Source organism: Heloderma suspectum, chromosome 7 (genome assembly GCF_057233095.1).
Source record: "Heloderma suspectum isolate Gila_16-S chromosome 7, 16-S_ref, whole genome shotgun sequence".
Classification (NCBI taxonomy): Eukaryota; Metazoa; Chordata; class Lepidosauria; order Squamata; family Helodermatidae; genus Heloderma; species Heloderma suspectum.
The window spans coordinates 49623916-49646645 of NC_139464.1; the positions used below are offsets into that span (position 1 = coordinate 49623916).

The 22730-nt window shown below is 45.8% G+C and overlaps 3 protein-coding genes across 7 annotated transcripts in view; 2 read left to right on the top strand and 1 right to left on the bottom strand.

Annotated features, from left to right (window-relative positions):
* The window catches only part of ERP27 (endoplasmic reticulum protein 27), a 40571-nt gene extending 21015 nt beyond the window's left edge, over positions 1-19556 (bottom strand). Inside the window, exons 1-3 of one of the 2 annotated variants that reach the window (XM_084810081.1) lie at positions 19368-19556; positions 18230-18330; positions 10042-10179 (exon numbers count right to left, since the gene is read on the bottom strand). In XM_084810081.1, coding sequence (XP_084666207.1) covers positions 10042-10179; positions 18230-18330; positions 19368-19485 — 357 coding nt within the window. In that variant the 5' untranslated portion in view covers positions 19486-19556. Of the gene's footprint in view, positions 1-10041; positions 10180-17499; positions 17703-18229; positions 18331-19367 lie in introns of those variants that run through there. The other variant, XM_084810083.1, reaches the window with a different exon arrangement.
* The window catches only part of C7H12orf60 (chromosome 7 C12orf60 homolog), a 135351-nt gene extending 114739 nt beyond the window's left edge, over positions 1-20612 (top strand). For all 4 annotated transcript variants that reach the window (XR_014784337.1, XR_014784332.1, XR_014784339.1 and 1 more), the window contains 2 exons: positions 18211-18345; positions 19380-20612. The gene's annotated coding sequence lies outside the window, so the exon portion shown is untranslated. The remainder of the gene's footprint in view (positions 1-18210; positions 18346-19379) is intronic.
* Positions 1-22730, top strand: part of PDE6H (phosphodiesterase 6H) — a 192599-nt gene that overhangs the window by 112973 nt on the left and 56896 nt on the right. The gene's annotated exons all lie outside the window — the stretch shown is intronic.

The window sequence follows — 22730 nt, forward strand, 5'->3', positions numbered from 1 at the left end:
TCAAAAACAAAGGGTGTTTCCAAATGTGCCATTTATCCTGCAGTCACCCTGCCTCGTTCATGGGATTTTTACAGTGGGTCCAGATGACCTCGTCTTCCACTTGCAACCCTCCCATGTCTTCCCACCACTTATTCTGTCCTTTTTCTTACCAGAAAAGGAGGGAAACACAGAGAAGATGCACAAAAGACGCCTTTTGACCAGGGGCACTAGGAGCCCTCCATCTGGAAACACCCAAATTCACGTGTGCAGGCAGGAGAGCCAGCAGGACCTTCTGGTCCCAGTACGCTATTGGTATCTGCCTCCCCACTTTCTGGGAGGTATGATCCCGAACCACATGACAAGTGGCATAGCGGCACCAGGGCTCACAGGGATGCAGCACCAGCACTTTTTCATTAGCAGGGATGCCGGCATCCTCTGCCACCCCCCTCAGGATTCCCTGTTCCCTCTGAGCTTAGCTTCAATCCTCACAGTAACTGGGGGGAAATGAACTTTCCCAGCAACAATATGTCATGGCCTGTTACAATGCAAAGTATGGGGGGGGGGAGGGGTTGTAATTGAATGGGCAATTAAGATCCATTAGCTTTAAAAAGACCTGCTCCTGGTGGAAATGAAAATTGCTGGAACTTACTTGTTCATATGGATCAATACAGCTGCCTGAATGTTTTACTCTCCTTGGGGGCGTGGCTATGGGGAGTGTCATGATGAGTACCTGCACACTTCAGAATCTACCACTACATCGCAGCATGTGACAGATCTTTGGGGCTCTGCCCCCTGTCCCCACTCCACAAATAATAGGTTCATCTGTACCGCTATCACCATCCCCCACATAGGAATGCATAGTATGCATTCCTATGTACAATTAATTTTGCCTAAGGTTTTCATGGTGTTTATAGTACTGACCTATCCCCAAACCGTAAAGCAACCATTTCCTTTGTCCATTTGCATTAGCTAAAGGGCATAATAGAAATCAAGGAAGATTTCAGATATGGCTATTATCAGTTGCATTAAACTGCCCTGAACTCTAGAGACAAGAGGAATTCACTGATAACCATTTCTGGGACATCTGGAAAGAGGATCTTAAAGCAATCTAAATCTCTCCGTTTTTTGAAAAAGTTCGTCTGCTTATTTCATTACTTCTAAACCTAATAAACATTGGCACAAGCATGTCTGGATTTCCTGGAAACATTGTGCAAGCAAGAAGCCTCTCCAACAAACAGAGGAATTTTTCCAGCAGATCAAGGGAAAAAGTATTCAGGTTCCACAAACACAACTTTTGCGAAAAGATTTCCTCCTGACATCTTCCTGGATCTACCTTACTGACAGGCTTCAGGATAGGCAGGGAGGAAGGAAACAAAAACTCAACAAGAAATCCTAGTAGAACAATTAGAGGCTCTGTTAAACCATCTCATTGATGCCTGGCTCAACAGGGCATAACCCATAAAACATTGTGGATTTGATACAGGGAACTTAGGAAATGTGCACATATCTTTGTGGTATTTTCATATGGGTGTGTAACCTCTTCTAGAGATACTGTAGGTCTGTCTCTTCCCCCAGCACTCTTCTCCATACAGTAGTCCCTGCTGGCACTAGGGGCATCTCTACACCGGCCTAAAATCCTGCATTTAAAATGGGGCTTTCTGCTTCTGTTTTAAATGCAGGATCCCAATGACTCCCTCTTTCACCCGCTTCCTTTCCCCCCTCCCCTTTCCCCCTCCTTCTCCCCGTATCTGAGTCTTCCATTATCTTTCATTGATCTTGCTCCTCTTCTTGCCGCTTTTTCTCTTTTCTCGGAGGGAACTCAAGCTTCAAAAAGGGTAAAAAGGAGGAACCTGGGAACTACAGACCAGTCAGTATGACATCAATCCCTGGGAAAATTCTGGAGCAGATGATAAAGGAATCCATCTGGAAGCACCTTGATAACAATGCCGTGATTACTTGAAGCCAACATGGATTTGTCAAGAAAAAGTCCTGCCAGACAAATCTGATCTCATTTTTTGATCAAGTAACCTCCCTTGTAGACTGTGGGAATACTGTAGACACCATATACCTCGACTTCAGCAAAGCTTTCAACAAAGTGCCCCATGATATCCTGATGAGCAAACTAGCTCAAAGTGGGCTAGATGAAACAACGATCCGGTGGATCCACAGACAGTTGGCTACAGAATCCGACTCAAAGAGTGCTTATCAATGGGAACTTCTCAAACTGGGGAGAGGTAACGAGTGGGGTACCACAGGGCTCAGTCCTGGGCCCAGTGCTCTTCAACATTTTTATTAATGACTTGGAGGAGGAGGTGCAGGGAATGCTGATCAAATTTGCAGATGACACAAAATTGGCCGGGATAGCTAATACTTTGGAAGACAGAAACAAAATTCAAAGTGATCTGGATAGACTGGAGCGCTGGGCAGAAAACAATAGAATGACATTTAATAGGGATAAATGCCAAGTTCTGCACCTAGGAAAAAGAAACCAAATGCACAGTTACAAGGTGGGGGATACGTGGCTCAACAACACTACAAGCGAGGAAGATCTTGGAATTGTTGTCGATTACAAGCTGAATATGAGCCAACAATGTGATGTGGCTGCAAAAAAGGCAAATGCTATTTTGGGCTGCATTCATAGAAGCATAGCTTCCAAATCCCAGGAAGTACTAGTTCCCCTCTACTCTGCACTGGTTAGGCCTCATCTGGAGTACTGTGTCCAGTTCTGGGCACCACACTTTAAGAAGGATGCAGACAAACTGGAGAGGGTTCAGAGAAGGGCCACAAAGATGATCGGGGACTGGAAACAAAGCCCTATGAAGAGAGACTGAAAGAACTGGGCATGTTTAGCCTTGAGAAGAGAAGACTGAGGGGAGATATGATAGCACTCTTCAAGTACTTGAAAGGTTGTCACAGAGAAGAAGGCCAGGATCGATTCTTGATCATCCCAGAGTGCAGGACACGGAATAATCGGCTCAAGTTACAGGAAGCCAGATTCCGGCTGAACATCAGGAAAAACTTCCTGACTGTTAGAGCAATACGACAATGGCACCAATTCCCTAGGGAGGTGGTGGGCTCTCCCACACTGGAGGCATTCAAGACGAGGCTGGACAGTCATCTGTCAGAGATGCTCTGACTTGGATTCCTGCATTGAGCAGGGGGTTGGACTCGATGGCCTTGTAGGCCCCTTCCAACCCTACTATGCTATGATTCTATGCTGAACACAATGGGGTAATTTGTAGCTCATTCTCTGCGATCTATTTAAAAATGGAACTAAGGGCATTTAGTGCAGGAGACGCCCTGGAGGGTCAAAGTGTCGTGTAAAGAGCCCGCAAACTGCTGTGAAGGAGCAATCTCAATTGCAGGATAAAAGCTCTGTGTGAAGAAAGCCTAGTTCTTCACTCTAATGTGTTGCTATCTGGCTTCAGGCCATGGCAGGGAGGCTTGAGGGTCCTCAATTCTTCTCTCACTAGCTTGGGAGTAAAGAAAGAGTAGCTCCATTGAAAATAAGGAGTGTTAAACTGGTACTAAACTAGTGTGAGCCACAGCACATAATGCCCTTGGGACAGTTCCAGGGACCATCAAAGTCAATGGAAAGAGTCTTCACCAGGGGTTGGAACAGTCTGCAGATTTCTGCAGTAAAAACAAAACCCAAACCTGTTCTGACAATTTGCATATTTTGCAGTTTCATAAAGAATCTCCTGTATCAGAGTCAATATATGTTCAGAATCTAAGTATGAGAAAGACCTCTTCAAGGAAATTGCCCAGAGAGGGGTGGTAACCCATCCAATCCCACTGGAATGAGACAGGAGTAGTGCTGCTAATTTTGGATTGCAGAAATTATGGCATCTCAGGTTGAAGATCCCTACAGACATGCAGAATGCCACCCCTACCCCACCCCACCCTCCAAGGAACAAAAGTAGGGCATGATGAAAATGATTTTACAGGATGCGGGATTCTGTATATTGTATAGAGACTTTTCTTTGTACAGGGAATGAGGTGTGTGTGTGTGTGTGTGTGTGTGTGTGTGTGTATTGGGCGGGGGGAGTTAAAAACGAACCTAAAAACACAGCACTTCTGAATATCTGTGGAGTGCCTTTCCCATCAGAAACAGAAGTTGTTGGATTTTGTTTTTTTGTCTCAGCATTCATAGTACCACCACAAATTTAAAAATGGCACCAAGTGGAAATTTGCCCCATGGCAAAGAGAACCCTGGAAGAAACAGAGGATTAAAGGGAAATGGACCACAGGCAGGCAAAGTAAACCTAACGAGGGAACCTCTGTACAGACGAACCCTTAGTTACATGTACTCGAGATGGGAGTCTTTCCTTCCATTAATACAAGCAAATCTGGAAATCTCTGTTCTACTTCATCACCACACTTGAGGTTTGTCTCATTGAAAGCAAAAGGACTTTGAATCCGGGCTAGCACCATAAATTACTTTTGTACAATTTATGGGAGGTGAGCAATCACTGCAGTTAGTGCCATTCCTTTAACTTCTCCATTTAAGGCCATAATCCTATACATACTTTCCTGGAAGTAAGCACCACTGGACACAGTGGGAGTTACTTCTGAGTAAACATGCATAGGATTGCACTGTAAACCAGCTGAGAATCCTGTCCAGCCTTTCAGTCATTGATGCTCTAACAGTTCTTCTGACCTGACTATTCCTGGTCTGCAGTGCAAAGAATGTTGAAATAGTTGTTTATGCCTGATTTATTGCAGTCATTTTCATTTGCATGTGTCTTCATAATTCTACAGATTAGTATTCGTTCCAAGTTTCTGCCTCATTTCCCCTACCCCCTGCTCTTTCTTCCAAGTTTATTCAGGGGAAGAAGAAGGAGAAGAAAAACCTATATAAATTCTTGAACTTTTTGAGAGACAAGTGGCAAATCTGTATTTGTACACTGTCAACCCAGTTTAATTCTGGCTGCATCCATTTGTTTGTCACAGATGAATAACCATTTCAGGAGAAACAGAAATGAAGAAAAGGTATCTAGGGTGACAGCCTTCCACAATCAAATGATTATGCTTAATTCACTTCATACTGTAGTGCTTGGAAGTGTCTTTGGAAGAAAACAATTGTGACTAAGTGGAAATAATCCAGTTAAATCTGGTTTTCATTTGTAGCACCTGTTGAAATTACATATAATGTTAATGGATAAAGTGTGAGTCATCCTAATACACTTTCCAAATCTCATTATACTTCATAGATTTGCAGGGGGAGGTGAGGCTATCCCTTTCCAAACATCTTACCAGCTGCATCCAACTTTTAAATATGCATGACTCCATTTTAAAATCCCAGACCGAGGTATAACAAAGCTACCCTGTCCAACCATGAGGTATAATACCACCATTGGTGAGCCAAGTCCCTGAGAGGAAAAGAGGTTCTCCCAGAATTTTTAATACTTTATCTGAAGATGCAATGGTCAAATTCTGTGAGAAAACGTAGCGGGGTCTTTAATGAAACCCACAGCCCTACCACTTAATGCCTCCCAATTTTCGCCAGATCAAGACCCCTGTAGACTTCTTACAACAGCAGCTAAGAGGAGGAACACAAAATACAAGGTAGCCAAGAAGGCCAGGCCTGGTAGGCATGGTTGGGCAGCTGCCCAGGACCCACATCCCAGCAGGAGCCCACTGACAAGAGCCCCCTGGACTTGCTCCTCCTCTTCACCATTGCAAACTGCTTGTTCATCTGCCTCTCACTCTAGCCCAAACAATGGAGGTAGTGAAGAGGAGCAATAGATGCCACAGCCTACTTGCTCCCTGGCTGTCTCCCTGTCAAACAAGCAATGATGAGAAAGAAGATGAAGTGCAACGGCAGTGTGTGGCCATGGCAGTGAGAAGATAGACTCATTGAGGGAAGGGGCCCCTTGAGGGTGTCTTGCCCAAGGGCCCCACAAAAACATGGGGCTGGCACTGCTCTGGCCTCTTGTAATTCAAACCCTGGTGTGTTGGTGGTAATGGATGCAATTTAGGTGAGCCATCTCCCCCACCCCCACCCCCAAACCAAGCAGTGCTCATGTGCTTTTAACCACTATCTAACAGGCTAAAATTTAGCAGCTGAAACTTTTCTTTGCATGCAGCAGAAGTGATGGGAAATGCATCATCTATGTAATTTCTGGGTCAGATCAATGTGAACGCTACAGGAGCCCTGAAGGGGTAAAAGGGGGGGGGGGAACTCAACCGGAGATTCAATGGAGGGTGCTTCAACCTATTCCTCTCTTCCATGGACTACTATAATGCTTGCAGACAAAGAGGGTGCTGGGATTGTTATTTTTGGTTCTCCTCCTGATGGTATTTCTGTGTTCATTCTTTTGAACCAAGATAGCAGCAATGGGGGGGATTTTGTGGAGCAAATGCTTGGAAGCCCACAGACAGCCACCCTATGCTTCTATGGTGACATAACAGCAGGAAAAGTCTTACTTGAAAATACTTCCACATATACACCCTTGAGGAAGTGGCTTCAGGTTTTGCCCCACACACTGCTCATCAGCCTTGTAGACAAAAGTCTCCAAGCACACTGGTGGGTTTTGGCTGACCTGGGTGTGGGTCAACTGCAGCTATTAGCCCGGAGCTGCAACCGCCAGCTATGTCAGGAAGAGCTGTAAGGCATCTAGGGATGTGCAAAAGTCACTTACCTTTTCAAAGGGGGTAATTTGCGGTGGGGGGGAGGCGCTACGCACCTCCCCCCAAAATCCTAACTCGGCCGGCTCTGCTCCACGGCAACTCCGCGGAGCAGCCGGCCGGGTGCATTCACAGGCGTGCGGAGCCTGTGGACGCAAATGGCAGCAGCTAAGGTGGCTGTTTGTGTCCCTGTCTTTCGCCGTGATAGGCTACGTAAATATTTACGTAGCCTATCACAGCAAAAAAAAAGGGCACAAATGGCGGCGGCTACAGCGACCGCCATTTGCGTTCCCTTTTTTTGCCGTGATAGGCTACGTAAATATTTACGTAGCCTATCACAGCCTCCGCAGGGACGCAAATGGCGTCCCTGCATTAGCCATGATAGGCTACGTAACTATTTACGTAGCCTATCACAGCAAAAATGGGTAAGACGCGGCCGCCATTCGCAAAGCAGCGCGAATGGCACCAGGGAAGTGCTGTGTTTCACGTGCCTTTCGCGGGGTGGTGGGGCGGAGGGCTTCGTTCCACCATGGATTTCGGGGGGCCAAATGCACTGGCATTCGGGATCCGTGGCGGAATTCTCTGATATCCCTAAAGGCATCTTATTCAGCACCTTCCTCTTTCTCCAGTGCCTTCTTTGGAAGTGGGTGCACAACAACCCATCTCTTTGCAATGCCATCTCTTTGCAAAAATAATTGCAGTCAGCTTGGCGACTGTCCCTCCTGCATTTGGGTGCCCTTCTCTGTAACTCCCTCTCCAGAGACACTTGCCTACCTATAGTGCTAAGAAAAAGATCGGAGTGACTCAGGGTGCAATCTGACCATGATAGTTGGCCACCTCCAACCTCGGAGGTGGATGACTATCCAATTCAGGGTGGGCACAGCATGGAAGGGAGCTACTCCTCCACGCTCCAGCTGTCCTGCGTTTGCGGCTAGATGGCCATTTTTGGCTGTCTAGCTGGGGACATCAGAGCGGGAGGGGGAGGAGGCCAGATGGTGCATAGGAAGCGTCCTAATGATGCTTCCATAGTCTCCTTTCCTCCCCACCCCCGGGAGTCCCCTCTTTTCGCCCACTCCATGCTGCAGTTATGAGCTCAGAGACGGGAAGAACTGCACTGCCTACAAGGCTGGGAGGTGGAGGGGGTGCGGTTCCCAGAAACTGAAAAATTCTATGGCCATCTAGACACTGGCTAGCAGTCATAGGATTGCTGTCCCCAAGTGTTAACTTCCAGTACTAAATTGAAAGCCTAAAAGAAAAGCTGGTTGCCAAAAACCTAAGTACAAGGCAGAGATGGGTCTTGAGTTCTAAAACTATTCTTTTGAACCTAAATAAAGATGGCGCTGAAGGGTAGTACTTTGCTTTGCAGCATGTGAGCCTCCCAGTTTAACAAATTAATTTAAAAATACTTGAAAATAAAATTGAAATCAGGAGGGATAGAGAGCCTGGCAAGTCTGAAGAGAGGCTCGGTGAGCACATTGGTGCCAATAGCCACCACATTAGAGACCTCAGCTCTACCTAACACTTGGTCGTCCATCTCCTTGCTGTCCCAAGATTGTATTGCTAGCTACATGCATCCCACTTTCCTGAGCTGTGGATTGCTCCACCTGTTCTGAACCTCTGTTTCACTTGAACCTGCAGTATAACCAGGAGCACAGCATGAGCGGAGCATGAGCATGATGTGATCTATGGAATTTGGTTGGATTGGGCCAATTCAGATGTACAAAAATTCCATACAGTAAAGTCTTTTCTGGAGTGTACCACTTCAGATTGGGTGGTGGTGGTAGAAATGGCATGCTTGGTGTAAAAAAAACAACACCCTCCCTGCAAGTGGAAGTCTAGTATGTCTAGCTAAACTAGGCTACCTAGAATGCTACTTTCTGACATGCTAACGTCTGTGGATTGTGGTGTGTGCATGTGTTTAAACATGAGAGAGCATTCACAGGCATCCCCCTCTGCAGTCTGAAGAGGTATTTTCAACCACCTGGCACCATGTGCTGCTTCTCCATGTTTAGATTAGCCATTTGTGGTGAGTACATCTAATCCCTGAAAAATGCCCAACAGAGATTAGCAAATGTGGCCTTATATGTTGGATGTAACATATCAGGTCACATTCTGCACGTGTGTGTGTGTGTGTGTGTGTGTGTGTATGTGTGTCTATCTATCTATCTATCTATCTATCGAGAGAGCTTCTGGCTTTGCCCCATCTCTCTGCCCTTCCTGCTACCAGGCCAATCTGACTAAGTGTTTCTTACTGACTTCCAACTTTCCTGCCTTTAGCCTCCATATTCTATAGTGAGGCATTTTTAAAATGGCTAAAAAGTAAAATTAAATCATACCTGCAAATTAGCTATGGTCAGGAAGATATTTCCCCCTCTCTCTCAGAGGTGGCAAAGCTAACAATGATCTTATTTACTTCCTGGCTGTGGTGGGAGAAGGAATGGAGGAGGTGTGCAAACACAGCCTCCACTGGTTAACCTGATGTTGCAGGTCATGCACAGGAAATCCTTCGGGGTACTTTGTGTAGGTGTACTGGTAGCAACTTCCTTGGCTAGTTAGCATCCTGGACCTGGACCAGCTTTCTCATTATGCTCTTTGTCAGCTCAAATCATCATGGAAACTGGTAGCTTTCCCAAATGGGTCCAGTCCTAATGTAGATCTGATGGACGCTGAAGTAAACTTGATTGCCACAGGCATACATTGCTTGGGCTGTATAGAGATGCAGGTGTAGCATGATACCTCTACCTTAATCTATAGACAATTATGGAGAGTGGTGGCTTTAGGGTAGCCACTTACGAATTGCCAAAGAGGAGGAAATGCATCACCTAAACAGAGGACACTTAGGTTCTTTGGCAACTGACTTTCCTTTTAGTCTTACCAGTTGCCTTCTGGGAAATAAGTGTTTTGTGACCTGCCATGCCCACCATGGCAGCCATTTTGTGAATCAGCAAGCCCCACCACCACAGCAGCCATTTTGTGAATCAGCAACCCCCCCATAGCAGCCATTTTGTGAATGCACACGCACCACTCTCTCAAAATTCCAAATGTGCACAGTGACCCAAAGAAGTTGTGGACCTCTGATGTAGAGGCTCTAGCACTTGCCAAAGGGCCACTGCCACAATCAAACTTTTTTTTTAAAAAAGTTCTACATGACTTGCTAGGGTCTACAAAAATAGTTACTGGCCATGATCTTGGTTTTAGCAAAATGGGAGGGAGGGAGGACTTTTCTCTTTACTAACTTATCTCATTGGGCCTCTTTCCTTCCTAGAGTATTCCAAGCTTCTTCCTGTTCCTATCAGAAATATTCATATCATAGGGTATTATATTGCTTTTCACTATGATTAAGGCTGAAGAAGAGACCCCAATTTATATTGTTAACACCTGCAGCATTGGGGTATCGCTTCTGGAAGAAGAACCATGAGACAGAAAACCTACCATACGAAAGAGGGAGATAGTATTCGTAGTGACATTATAATGAGAAAGGACTTCAGAGCTGTTGCAGAACCCAAATGGTACATCTTGCATTTCTTGTACCATGGTAAGGAATTCTGAAACTTCTGGTTGCTTTGAATCCTGAAGGAATGGGGGGTGGGGAGTGGAGAGAGAATGAGAAAACATTTAGGGCATTATACAGTACTACCAACATGCATCAGCTGTAAACCAGTTTAACTCTCATGGCTTTTCCCAAAGAATTCTGGGACATGGTATAGGTGCCAAAAATGTAACAAAAGCAAAAAAAAATAAAAAAAAATACTGAGAATGTACGCAAGTGAAAGATTAGTGAGCCCCCAAGATGATAACAACAATTCTATTCCACACCTGAGACCTCCTCACGGAACTAAAGCCCCAGTGAACTTTGGGAAGAGGGAATGAATGTCAAACCAGTTTTAGTCTATAGTGTAGCTATGCTCTTAAAGAGGTACAGTGGGAGGTGTTCAGGTATTATTCCTCTATTTGTATAGAAGCAACTTGATAACAGGGACATGGCTGCACTTGTCAGCCTCACCCTCAACATCTTCACATACTCAGTTCATGGGGAGTTGAACAGGGAGGCCTGCAGCAATTGGGAACCCTGATAAACCCTGGTCCCATAGAGACACCTACTTATGTCCAAGCAAATGCAAGTAGAAGCCTCCTGCAGACTTCCCCAGTCAACACAAGGACTTCAGTAACTGAGGGCCAGGGCTGGCGTATGCACCTGTCTCGTACGTTGCTTGTACCCTACTCAGGCTAACGCACTGAATAGGGCTATACAGAAGTGGAAAATGCAAAAGATACGATGATAGAAAAAGAAGCAGTGTGGAGGAAAACAGTAAAAAAAAAGTTACAAAAAGTGAAAACAAGAAAACAATTTTTAAAATAAACGCTAAGAAAGTAATTCTATAGAAAGGAGAGAATCCTCAGATTTTCTTCAGCCCTTTGCTCTCAGCTGGAATTTAGGGGACGAATGCTGACATCTGGTGGCTACTTGTACTCGTGCAGATTTCTTCAGAGTCCCTATTCCAGATGAGTCCATGGGGAGGATCACTTGGTATTCCTTAAAATATATGCAGCCTCAGAAGTAGCTTTCAAACTGTTCACCCGTTGTGCTAGAAAGGCTGAGAAGGGCCTGCCCTACCATTAGACAGAGTGAGGTAGGCTGCCTTAAGCAACTAATTTTTGGTGTCATAAAAGATCAGCAACTTGTAAAGGTTAATTTTTTTATTGTATTTTTCTCCAAGGGGAGGCATTTGCAGAATGTTTTGCCTCAGGTGCCAAATAACTCGAGTAGCTTTGGATACGGTACACCTTGACTTGGGAATGGGGTGGAGGAGAGGAGGCCTATTGCCAGCTCCAGGTTTTTGAAGGCAAGGCACCCTCCACGGGCCCCCACCCCCAGTGAGCCTACCTCCTCGGCACCATTCTCACCAGCTGCTGCTGTTCTTCATTCTCTCTCACTGCTACCACTTGCTTGCTTGACAGGCAGAGGTGGCACCTGGGGGCAGTGGCATCTGCTGCTCCTCATCACCACCGCTGTCTGGGCCAGAGCGAGAGGCAGGTCAACAAGCAGGTAGCAGTGATGAAGATGAGGACTCCAGGGGCTCTTGTCAGTGGGCCTCTGCTGGGGTCTGGACCCTGGGCAGGTGCCCAACCATGCCTACCCTTGATGCCAGCCCTGGGAGGCACCATTTGCTGTTCTGACTTAGGCAGCAAAACACCTTGTGTTGGCCCCATTGAAAGGGATGAGTAGGACCTTTCTGCCACTGTAGCAGCATTTCTAAAGCAGATGCAACAAGTACATTAAATTCCTTAATGTGCTTTAGGACAGCATGCCTGGTTTTACTTTATCCTGTGTTCAGCTTTAGCCAATGCTAAAGTTCCCACTTCCTGACTGGGAGACACTACATATTTCCCTGTCCTTTGGGGACAACACAGCAGTCGTTCTCTACCGATTGAAACTCTAAGCCAGTTTCATGGGTGCTATAAAGGGCATATATATTTCTGGTGTGCAGAGCCACCAGAAGATGCGTCTGATCTCGTCTGGCCTCTTAAGCTAAGCAGGGTCAGCCCTGGTTAGTACTTGGATGGGAGACTTCCTGGGAATCAGGCTTCCTGCACTGAGCAGGGGTTGGACTCGATGGTCTTGTAGGCCCCTTCCAACCCTATGATTCTATTCTAGAAGACCTCCCATTGCTTGAGGCAGGAGGACACATCACTACTAGGAATTAGGGTGGGGAGTGTGAGCCCCTGCCAGGGAGGCAGGGAGTGTGAGCTTCCATCGCTGCCATTTTCCCCCTTCCCACCTGCCACCCCTAAACATTTTCCAATCTATACCTTGCTCTGTGGGGTCCTTCATCAGAGTGAGGCAGTTGGGCCAGGTGAGTTCTCTGGAGAACTTCACTGGCCACTTTTCTGCTGCAGCATTGTGGCAGCAGGGAAGCAGCCAGCGGGGCTCCCCGGAGCAACCAACCATCCTGTGCCTTGCTTTTTAGGGTGGTGGTGGTGGCATTGGGGCCCATAGCTCTCCTGGCAGCAGAGCGTGCAGGATCTGTCAGCTTTCCAAATCCACCACCTGAGGCAAGGGATTCATCCCGCCTCATGGGAGGGCCAGCCCTGCTGTTGTGTGAATCACTTAATAGGAGGGGGAGAGAGAGAGAGGCATGTGCAAGCATGCATACACATATGAAGTGAATTGCACAATGGAAACATTAATGTTTTAAAGCAAAACGTTTTGGCTCTTGCCTTGTTCAGCTGCTCTGATGTGAGTCAAAGGATGTTGTAGCTAATAGAACAGCGAGGCATTTGCTGTAGATGAATTATTTCAGCTGAGGCCATGTGGTGTTAAGGTGTCATGTCTATATATCCAGAAGAAACTCTCTTCTTTCCAGTGTTTTTGGATCAAATGGCATCTGCAATAGCTGACAAATGAAATTGGCTGCAGTCATCTCAACTGAAGTGCTTTGCAACTGGTTGTTCCAACTGTTTTCTATCAAGATTGGAGGTTAATAGTCCTTAAAACACGTGTGTAGGTCAGCTGTTATTTTACCTAGGTAAAACAGGTACTGAATAATATATTCAGGAGGTGGCTGTAGCTCAGTGGTACAGCACATGCGTAGTCTGCAAAAGGCCCCAAGTTCAATCCCTGGCATTCCAGTTAAGGCTAGGAATGAATCTGAAACCCGGAAAAGCTGCTGCGCATCAGCATCACCAATACTGGGCTAGATGTACCAGTGGTTGGACTCAGTATAAGGCAGCTTCCTATGCTCTTACATTGACTACAGTACCATTTTGATTCATATCAGAGCCACTGAAGAAGATGGAAGCTGAAAAGTTTGCTTCAAAACATTAATATTTCTGTTGTATTAGTTACTGTATTAAATATAAGGTTTAAGTACTGACTGCATCCTTCTGGGATCCAGAATAATCAATCATGAGCAAGTGCGCATGCGCGCGCGTATACACACACACATGCACGCACACACGCGCACACACACACACACACACACATAAAATATAGCCTACAACCTCCACCATCAAAAAAAGGATATCAATCTGTTAGTGAAGCATACATAGCTAGCTCTTTGCTTCCTAATCTATTCCTACCCATCACAGCACCTATAGACAGACTCTCAATATAAACTGATGATGTTTGTCATCTTTGGGGCCCCATCTACATGGGGCTTTTACTGTGGTTCTACTCCACTCCCAAATTGATCGTGTCAGATGACGCACACCGCTCTCCATAGCTAGCTGGGCATTTCTTGCCCTAAATCCGGGGTTTTTTTCCAAACTCGTTTTGTGTCGGATTTTCCTGTCACAGCAGCTTCAGTGCTTTTTGGGAGTCTGTGTGACCTCAGCTGGCTTCGGCGTGGGCTGGTGGAAGTGGCACTAACTGGCGGAAGGGAAAGTAGTATGGGGCAAGGGAGTAGGGAGAGCAGAGGGGTAAACCTGTCTAACTAGAAGTAACTTATTGCCTTCAGTTCCACTTTGCTGAGTACAGGAGCAGCCCTGCTGCTTTCAAACTGCACTGTTGTGAACATGGGCTCCATCACTGCCTCTGACTTTAAATAGTCATTGAGCTTGGGAGGGGGAGGAGCAGGGGAAGCCAGCCCTGCTGTTTTGAAACTGTGCAGCTATGACGGAGCACAGCTGAGCAATGGTGGACGCCTGTTGATCTGAAGCTGCGCAGCTAAGAAAGGGTGGGTGCCAGGGCAGATGAATTTCATGAACATGTACTCAGATACACTGCATTGAGCCCATGTTTGGGGGAGGCTGGGGGGAGCCTGTTGATTGGGCAATTAATATGCATCAGCTACAACGTGTTAGTTGCTCCCCCTTCTCACTGGCTGTGCTCTCTGCTCTTAGCACCTCTTGCACTCCCAGTATTTCTGCTCAGTCTCCAGGCGGCAGCACCTGCCTGCTTGTCTGCCTGCCTCATAAACGTGTGTGCGTATGTGGGGTTTGTCATGAACATCTACTCATAAGCAAGTCCTCCCCTGCACTTGGCTGAACACGCGAGGGAGGAGGAGCAAGCCTCTGCTCATTCGCTGCCTCGCACCTACGCCATTGCTGACTTGTGGCGGGACTCGCCCACCCCACCCCAGCTAATGCAGCTTCACTTCCTGTATTCACTGCAAAAGTGGAGGGATATAGGTCTGCGTGTACTGTGGAAAGTACTAATTTGATTCTGAAAATGCGGACTTTGCTCAAATCGCTTCACAAAGCGTTTCTGTTTAGATTGGCCCTGGGGGGGGAGATATGAAGAACTTCACACATTTCAAGTAAAAAATTAGCCAATATACACAAAAGTTCAAAAGGAATGTAACTCTGGAAGAAAACCAGAAACATGCAACTTCACAAATATTTTAGGATAATTTTGCTCTGGATCATGTTTATACTAAAATATTAATGACAGCTGGTCTTTTGAAAGTTATATACACATTTCATGAAATTGCCTCTAATTAAGCTAAAATTCTCAAACCTTAAATTTCTTCCAGAAGATGGATTTGGAAACAAAGTTCACAGCCAATTTGGTTTTGTTGAGGGAAAACGTGGGTTGAAAAGAACTACTGGGGTGAAGGGAGAGAATCCCATTTTTAACAAAATGTTGAACACCAGCTGCCGGTAGGGAAACATATGTGTGGAATGAAAATAAGCCAGTAAGTTCAACTGAGGAAGAAAATGCTTTTTAGTATTCCATGATTAATCCACTGGGCTTCATCTGGCTGAACCAAGTTCCAAGCCTTTAAAAACTTGGCTTCACATGTACACAGGATATTTACACAGGATATTTATAGAGACAGCGATGTTTTTCGCAAGCATAAAAGAAGTACAGCATGACCCTATATATGCTTGCTCAGATGTAAGGCCCATTGAGAAGAATAGGACATTCACGCAGGTCAGTGGGTATAAGACTGCAGCTGTAATTGTGTACTCTGCATAGGGTTGGTGTCAAGGGTAGGCATGGTTGGGCACCTGCCAAGGGCCCATACCCCAGCAGGGACCCACTGACAAGAGCCCCTGGAGTTGCTCCTCTTCTTCACCATTACAGTCTGCTTGCTGACCTGTCTCTTGCTCTGGCCCAGAGAACGGTGGTGGTGAGAAGGAGGAGCGGTAGATGCCACTGCCTACTGGCTCACTGGCTCCCTGCCTATCAAGCAAGCAAGTGGTGGCACTGGCCATGATGAGATAGAGGATGAGGAGCAATAGCAGCTGGTGACAATGGTGATGAGAAGGTAGACTCACTGAGGGAGGGGGCCCATTAAGGGGTCCTTGCCCAAGTGCCCTCCAAAACCTGGCGCAAGCATTGATTCTGCAGATGACTCACATAGTTTCGTGCTGTTTATAGTTTTCATGTTGCCTTTGAAAGAGAGGGAGATGAAATCCTGGGAGGCGGGATCCAGAAAACACATCTGAATTATAACTCAAACGTATATCCATTTCAATTATCTGAGTTCCAACTTGCCTTATTAACTGAGGCTCAGAGCAGGGAACAACCTTATTAAAATTAAATGCCAAATTAAAAATTAATAATTTTAAAATAATGGTAAAATCACCCTTGCCTATGCTTATTCATCATCATTAGAGATTTGCTGAAACAACAATCTTACAGTGTCCTCAAAAGACATTTGGGTTTCAGTAGGATGGAGAACATTCCATAGCTGGCAATCATTGCCAAGTATGCCTCTATGCATGCCTTTGTTGTCCTAACTTGTCTGTCAGAGGGCTGGTATAATTGAGGTCAAAGACTGTAGCGCAATATGTTATACATTAGTATGTTAGTATACTACAGGCAGAAGTTACATATTCCCCACAATGACTTCTAACATTTTGACCTATGCTCACCTCCTTTCCAAGGTAGGCTCATATTACTACAGCCTTACAAAGTGCAAGAAGCCCAAAACCATTTGCTGCCCCCAAAGGCAAGACCATTTGTCCACTACATCTGATTAGTTGGCACAACTCAAATCACAGTGTACCACATGCAAAGAGCAATGTAGGAAGATGCTTGCAGAGCAATAGTTCCAGCTGACTCAAGAAAGCCCACTAAATCCATGTACTTCAGAAAAAGGCAAGGGCATCCCACACTTTCAGGGTCCCAGGCCTTTTAGTCCTTCAGTGTTTTTATTCTGTTTTAAACTTGGACAGAGCAATCCTATGGTTCCTGGGAGAGTGTCTTGGGGACAATAGGATCTGGCAGATTCCCCCTTCCTGAGGCCATAGGCACTGCTACAGCCTCAGAAGGGGGAACCTAAGACCACATAGAATCATCGAATAGTAGGGTTGGAAGGGGTCTACAAGGCCATCGAGTCCAACCCCCTGCTCAATGCAGGAATCCAAGTCACAGCATACCTGACAGATGGCTGTCCAGCCTCATCTTCAATGCCTTCAGGGTGGGAGAGCACACCACCTCCTAAGGTAAATCATTGCCCCCTCCCTCTCCCAGCCACGGCAGAAAGCACTACAGTGGCTGCTCTTCTCAGGTTGCAACAGCAACCTTGGAAGAGCTCAGGGAAAGGGAAAGGGGAGCAGCACAGTGGGCAGGGAGGAGAGGCCAGGATCCGAGGGATATCCATGCTTCCTACAACAAGGTAGATCAGCTAGATGACTTGAGAGGGTAGTCTAGCTGTAAATGGAAAGAACAGGAGGGACAGTAGGCATTTCTGCCTTCGTTTTCCTCTCGCCCTTCCTGGCTCCTGCCAGCAGGACATAGGATAGAGGGTTCCAGTCTCAGAGCCCTCTGTCTATTGAGTAGCAATCCCTTCATTTTTTATATTACGATAAATTATATTGTTTTGTGTTATGGTTTTAAGCTTTGTGAACCATCCAAAGAGCTTTGGCTACTGAGTAGTTTAGAAATGTAATAAATAGATAAAAAATTTCATTTGAATTTTCCAAATGATAAAATCAGACCTTAAAGCCCATTCATTGCGTCTTCTGTTTGGCAAGTACCCAGCTCCCAAGAATGCCTCATATGGACTATGAACAGGGCTGGTTTAAGCTTTGGAAGACCCTGGGCCTAGTGCCCTCTGTGGACTCTTCCTCTGATGGGCTTACCAGGTGGTGGCACTCTTCTGCTCACCTCTGGGCAGCCACCATTTTAAATCTCCCACAATGCCCCAGTGCGACAATATGTCAAGGGCTCCAGAGCATTGGGAAAAATATTAAATGGTGGCTTGTAGCTATCTAGTAAGGAGGGCCCAAGGCAGGCATTAGGCCTTGCTGGGGTGCTGGCAACTGCCTCAGGATGTCATGTGCCTACGCTGGCTCTGAATGTGAGAAACAGCCTTCAGAAAACAGACTGAGACAAAAATAACGTTGTGTACTCAAGATTATTTTGAGGCGGATGCTGTAATGTTTTGGAGCTGGGAATTGTGCGGTGTGCACAAAAGTTATCCACCTTGGGTCAAGTAACATTAAGATGTTGCACTGCACTCTAATTATACCATTCATATTTACAAAAGTAAACTGCTTATACCAGACAAAATGTAGCAACTATTTGCTGTAGATGGAAATTAGTGTTGTTTATACTGTTCTTCAGATTAAACACAATTACAAAGAGGTTATGCCAGAGTGCTTGATGGAAGAGGGCTATCTAGTGTAACTTTGAGTATATTGCTGCAGCTGAGAAATCTCAACAGACCTGGAAGAATCCAATGACAACCACCTCAGCCGCACCGACGAATGCCACTGTGGCTGCGATGTCCTCCAAAAGCACTGGTTTCCTCCCATCATTGATGTTGCCTGGAGAAGAGGAAGGTATGGCCAGCATTCTTTCAGAGCCAAATTCTGCACACACCGCCACACACACCCTCTTTGAAAGATCGTATCAGCAAATCTTTCACTTGTTGGACAATTTGTCTTTGCATGTATTTGTCTTATTGCCTGAACCTAACATGCCCTGTAGGAAAATGTCCTTCTTTACTCACCCAGTCACCATCAACAGTTAAGATTTGCAGTAAAGGCCCTGCCCTGAAGCAAGACCTGCTGGGGCATGGAGCAGGGCCTCAGTTGAGGTAACCTCAGGTACAGAACTCACTTCCCAAGGGAGGCCTACATCAGCCTGCTTTTGCAGGCAGTTACGAAGACTTAAAGCTTCCTTATTGACCAGGCTTTTATGGGATAGATGGCGCTACAGGGCAGATTGGCTGGATTTAGGCTCCAAGCCTTAACCATGACTGATATATTTTCATGAAGGCTGCTCATTTTATCCAACTGCATTTTATCCTTTTTCAGAGTTTGCAAGCATCTTTGGTTCTTTCTGGATGGGAAGAGCAAAGCACAAACTACATTACTAAGATTTCTAGTGCTCTCTCTCATTATAAAAGAATCAGAAATGCTATTTTAGGGATTCCATAAGAGATAGTAATTTGGGTCGTGCTGGTCCCACCAGTCCACACAGCTAGAAGTGACCAGCCTGCATGGCTCTGTCCCTTTTTGAGTGCAGGATCATCTGGGGGGAAACATACCTCTGCCTTTCCCAGAGGATACTTCCCACAGTCCTAGTTCTTGAGACCTGCAGTGCCCCAGGTAGGAGCATGGTACACTAGCATCTAGATCAGCCTTCCCCAATGAGGTGACCTCCAGATAAAGTTGCCTACAACTCCCATCATCCCCAGCCAATGACCCTGCTGGATAGGGATAATGGGAGTTTTAATCCAACAAAACTGGAGGGCACCAGGTTGGGGAAGTTTGTCCTCCTGCTCTGTGTGTTGATCCATATGGTTTCCTGGACTATTCAGCACCTCTTTGTTAGAAAACTCAGGACATTGCTCTCTTACCTTCTGATATAGGCTTCTTCTCAGCATATCCTAACAGGAGCACCCAGCAGAGGAGAAATATAAGGAAACCCCGTGAGACCGTGATTTCCATTGCCTTGACTTCTTTTCTCCTTGCCATGCGTTCTGCTTTGAGCTTTGCACGGAAAGATGACTTCAACAACTATCGCTTAATCAGATGTGGCAACTCTTAAAGCTTGTGGGAGCAAAACACCTGGGAATGGTCAAATATTCCTTCTCCTTGAGATAAGAGACTAGTGGGGCCATAGGCTCTCAGAGTTTTCCTTTTGAGTGTAATGGATTCCATTTCTCATTTGGTTAGTAATAAGTGTTCCATTTTCACAGCATTGTAGATATGGCACAGAAAAAGCACAGTAAAGATAAGAAAGAGGGACCTCTACCATTTATTTATTTTGTTTTGCTGTGCCTCCCAGTTATGGTGCGGTCAGAGCACTCTATGCTGGTCAGTGCCTACACTAAAACCACTTTCCCTATCACTTTATTCAATTAAAGAAATCTCCATAGATTAACTGTATGAACCGTTTATATCTACATAAATAATGTATATGAATGAAAAATGTATTTGAAGAAAAAGGCATTGCGTTTGGGGGTTTTAATGGCCCCTGCTATGGGACATAACAGCCTCTGTCTCAGAAGAGGCATTCTTTCCTGTGCAAAGGAGACAGAAAGAAGGTGCATTCTCAGAAGAGGTGCATACATGAGGAATGCCTCTTCCAAAAGGATTTGTATATAATTACATTAAAATGGGGTAGGCAATGTAAGGGCTGCATGCAGCCCCCCCAGTGGGAGTTCTGTGGCCCCCACTGAGTCCCTTGCCACTGTGGTGTGACCCCTCACTGCTTCAGCACCACCAGATTCCCAGAAGAATGACACTCTTCCCTCCCCCCGCCGATCCTGCCAAACATTTGTTTGGTGGGCTGGTGGGAGTGCGTTTCTGCCTGCATTTGAATTCAAACCTGGAAGTGTAAAAATACCTCCCAGTATACAGAAGGTTCTCTTCTGTGGTTGCTTAATTTAGCCTCTCCCCTACCCTGCCATTCTTCTTGCCCCTCCCTTTCCTGTGATCTCAGGTTTACATAAAGTGAGTTGTGCCTGGTCCCACAGAACATGAGCAATTTCTGCCTACAAGAGAGATTAAAAGAAATAATGGCAATTTTCCATGGAAGGTTTGTTTCATGAATTCATTCTGTAGTTATACAAACAGCAATATATTGCCAACTAGTGATCATTTACAAATGTAACACATCATATTTTAAACAGTGAAATAACTAAGGTATGGCACCCGGATGCTTGAAACATGTAGTTGCCTTTCTACGGTTCGATCCATCGGTTAGGGAAGTCACCCTAACCAATGGAATGAACCATAGAAAGGCAACCACATGTACTGATGTGAACTTACCGTACCCTATATAGAATCTACTTCTCCCAGTACACTGGGGTCAGTGGCAATGCCTAATGCATTCCCAATTATGTGCTTGAGATAAGTATCAGGCTGAAATGAGGGAGAGAAGGGAAGCATGACCACACTTGGAATTCTGTGCACAGTTCTGGTCACCACATCTAAAAAAAGACATCGTAGAGCTGGGAAAAGTGCAGAAAAGAGCAAGTAAAATGATCAAGGGACTGGACCATCACCCCTATGAGGAAAGTTGTTTAGCTTGGAAAAAGGGGGGTAAGGGGAGATATGATAGAGGTGTACAAAATTATGCATGGTGTGGAGAAAGTGGATATGGAGACATTTTTCTCCCTCTCTCACAGTACTAGAACCCGGGGTCATCGCATGAAGCTGATTGGTGGGAGATTCGGGACTGATGAAAGGAAGTACTTCTTCACACAGCACATAGTTCAATTACGGAATCTGTTACTTCAAGATGTAGTGATGGCCACCAATTTGGATGGCTTTAAAGGGGGGTTAGATAAATACCTGGAGGAGACAGCTATCAGTGGCTACTAATCCTGATGGTGGCTACCCCCAGTACCAGAGGCAGTAAGCCTATGTACACCAGTTGCTGGGGAACATAGGCGGGAGGTTGCTGTTGCATTCTTGTCCTGTTCATGGGTTTCCCATGGGTAGCTGGTTGGCCACTGTGTGAACAGAATGCTGGACTAGATGGACCCTTGGTCGAATCCAGCATGACTCTTATGTTCTTATTAAACGAGGGAGAGAAGGGAAGCAGGGTCATCATCAGCTGTGCTGAGATGCTAGCTCCGTATTTCCTCCTGGCAGCAGCCATTCCATCAGGCTGCACAGAGAGAGGGAGGGAGGGAGGGAAAGCAGGACACTCCATCAGTTCTGCTGAGACATCAGCAATTTTGGCTCCTCCTCTCCTGAGTTCTTTCTATTCCAGCTGATCATTGTAAGAACTTTGTAATGAAGAACCAGCACCCAGGTTTGCTTTCTTCCCCCTCCTCCCTCTCAATCCCTTTTCCTTTTGTGTTGTATCCTTTATATTATAAGCCTAAAGGCAGGGACTTTTGTACTGATCTTTGTAGGCCACTAGGGGAGCTATTTTGGCTGAACAGCAGGGTAAAAATACCTCAAATAAAGAAATAAGTATCTACCTGTATATTAGGCACAGAGGCTTCATACGTGTGCTTGGAAGAGAACAAGCAAGTGCCTCGATATGTGCTTTGACCCACTCTCCAGTTTAAATGACACACATATAAGTTCAGCAAAAGAAACACACTGGAACAGAACACTGATCTCCACAGCCTGCTATCCTCAGTGGAGGCTGGTGGCTCTGAATTCTGAGCCCAGGAATCTGTTTTGAGTAGAACAAAACTGAACAGAACTCGGTCCTTCTGCACAAAAATCCACTTCTAGTTACCCCAAGCTTTCTTCATTTCAGTGCAGTGGAGGCTGGTGGCTCCAATGTCAGTGGGGTGTGAATCAACTCTGTGCTTCAGAACCAGTCCAAACTCTAAAGGAGCTATCTAAGGTGCAAAGCATCAGAGCCACCAGTCTGTATGCTTCAGTAGTATAATTTGTGTGGGCGGGCGGGGGGGTAATTTTGTTGTTGACATTGCTTTATAATTTGGTGTGAGAAATCCTTTCCAATCTACTTCACGCCACCCAAATCTCTACCAGTGGATCCAGATCTACCTTCTGCCCACCTTGCTATAAGCACCATGCAGAGTCTAAGCGCTCAGTAAATGTTATGCTATAGAGGAAGGCAGAAGAAACCCTGAAGCAGAAGCCTCAGTGGGGGCCACAATATTGATCAGAGGGAAGATGTCACCCTAAACCCAAGCGCTAGAGGTTGGCTTATGCCCCAAATGGTCAAAATTACGTATGTCAAATTATGTTTATCTGGATCCGTTTTTGCCTCCTATTGATGATCTGCA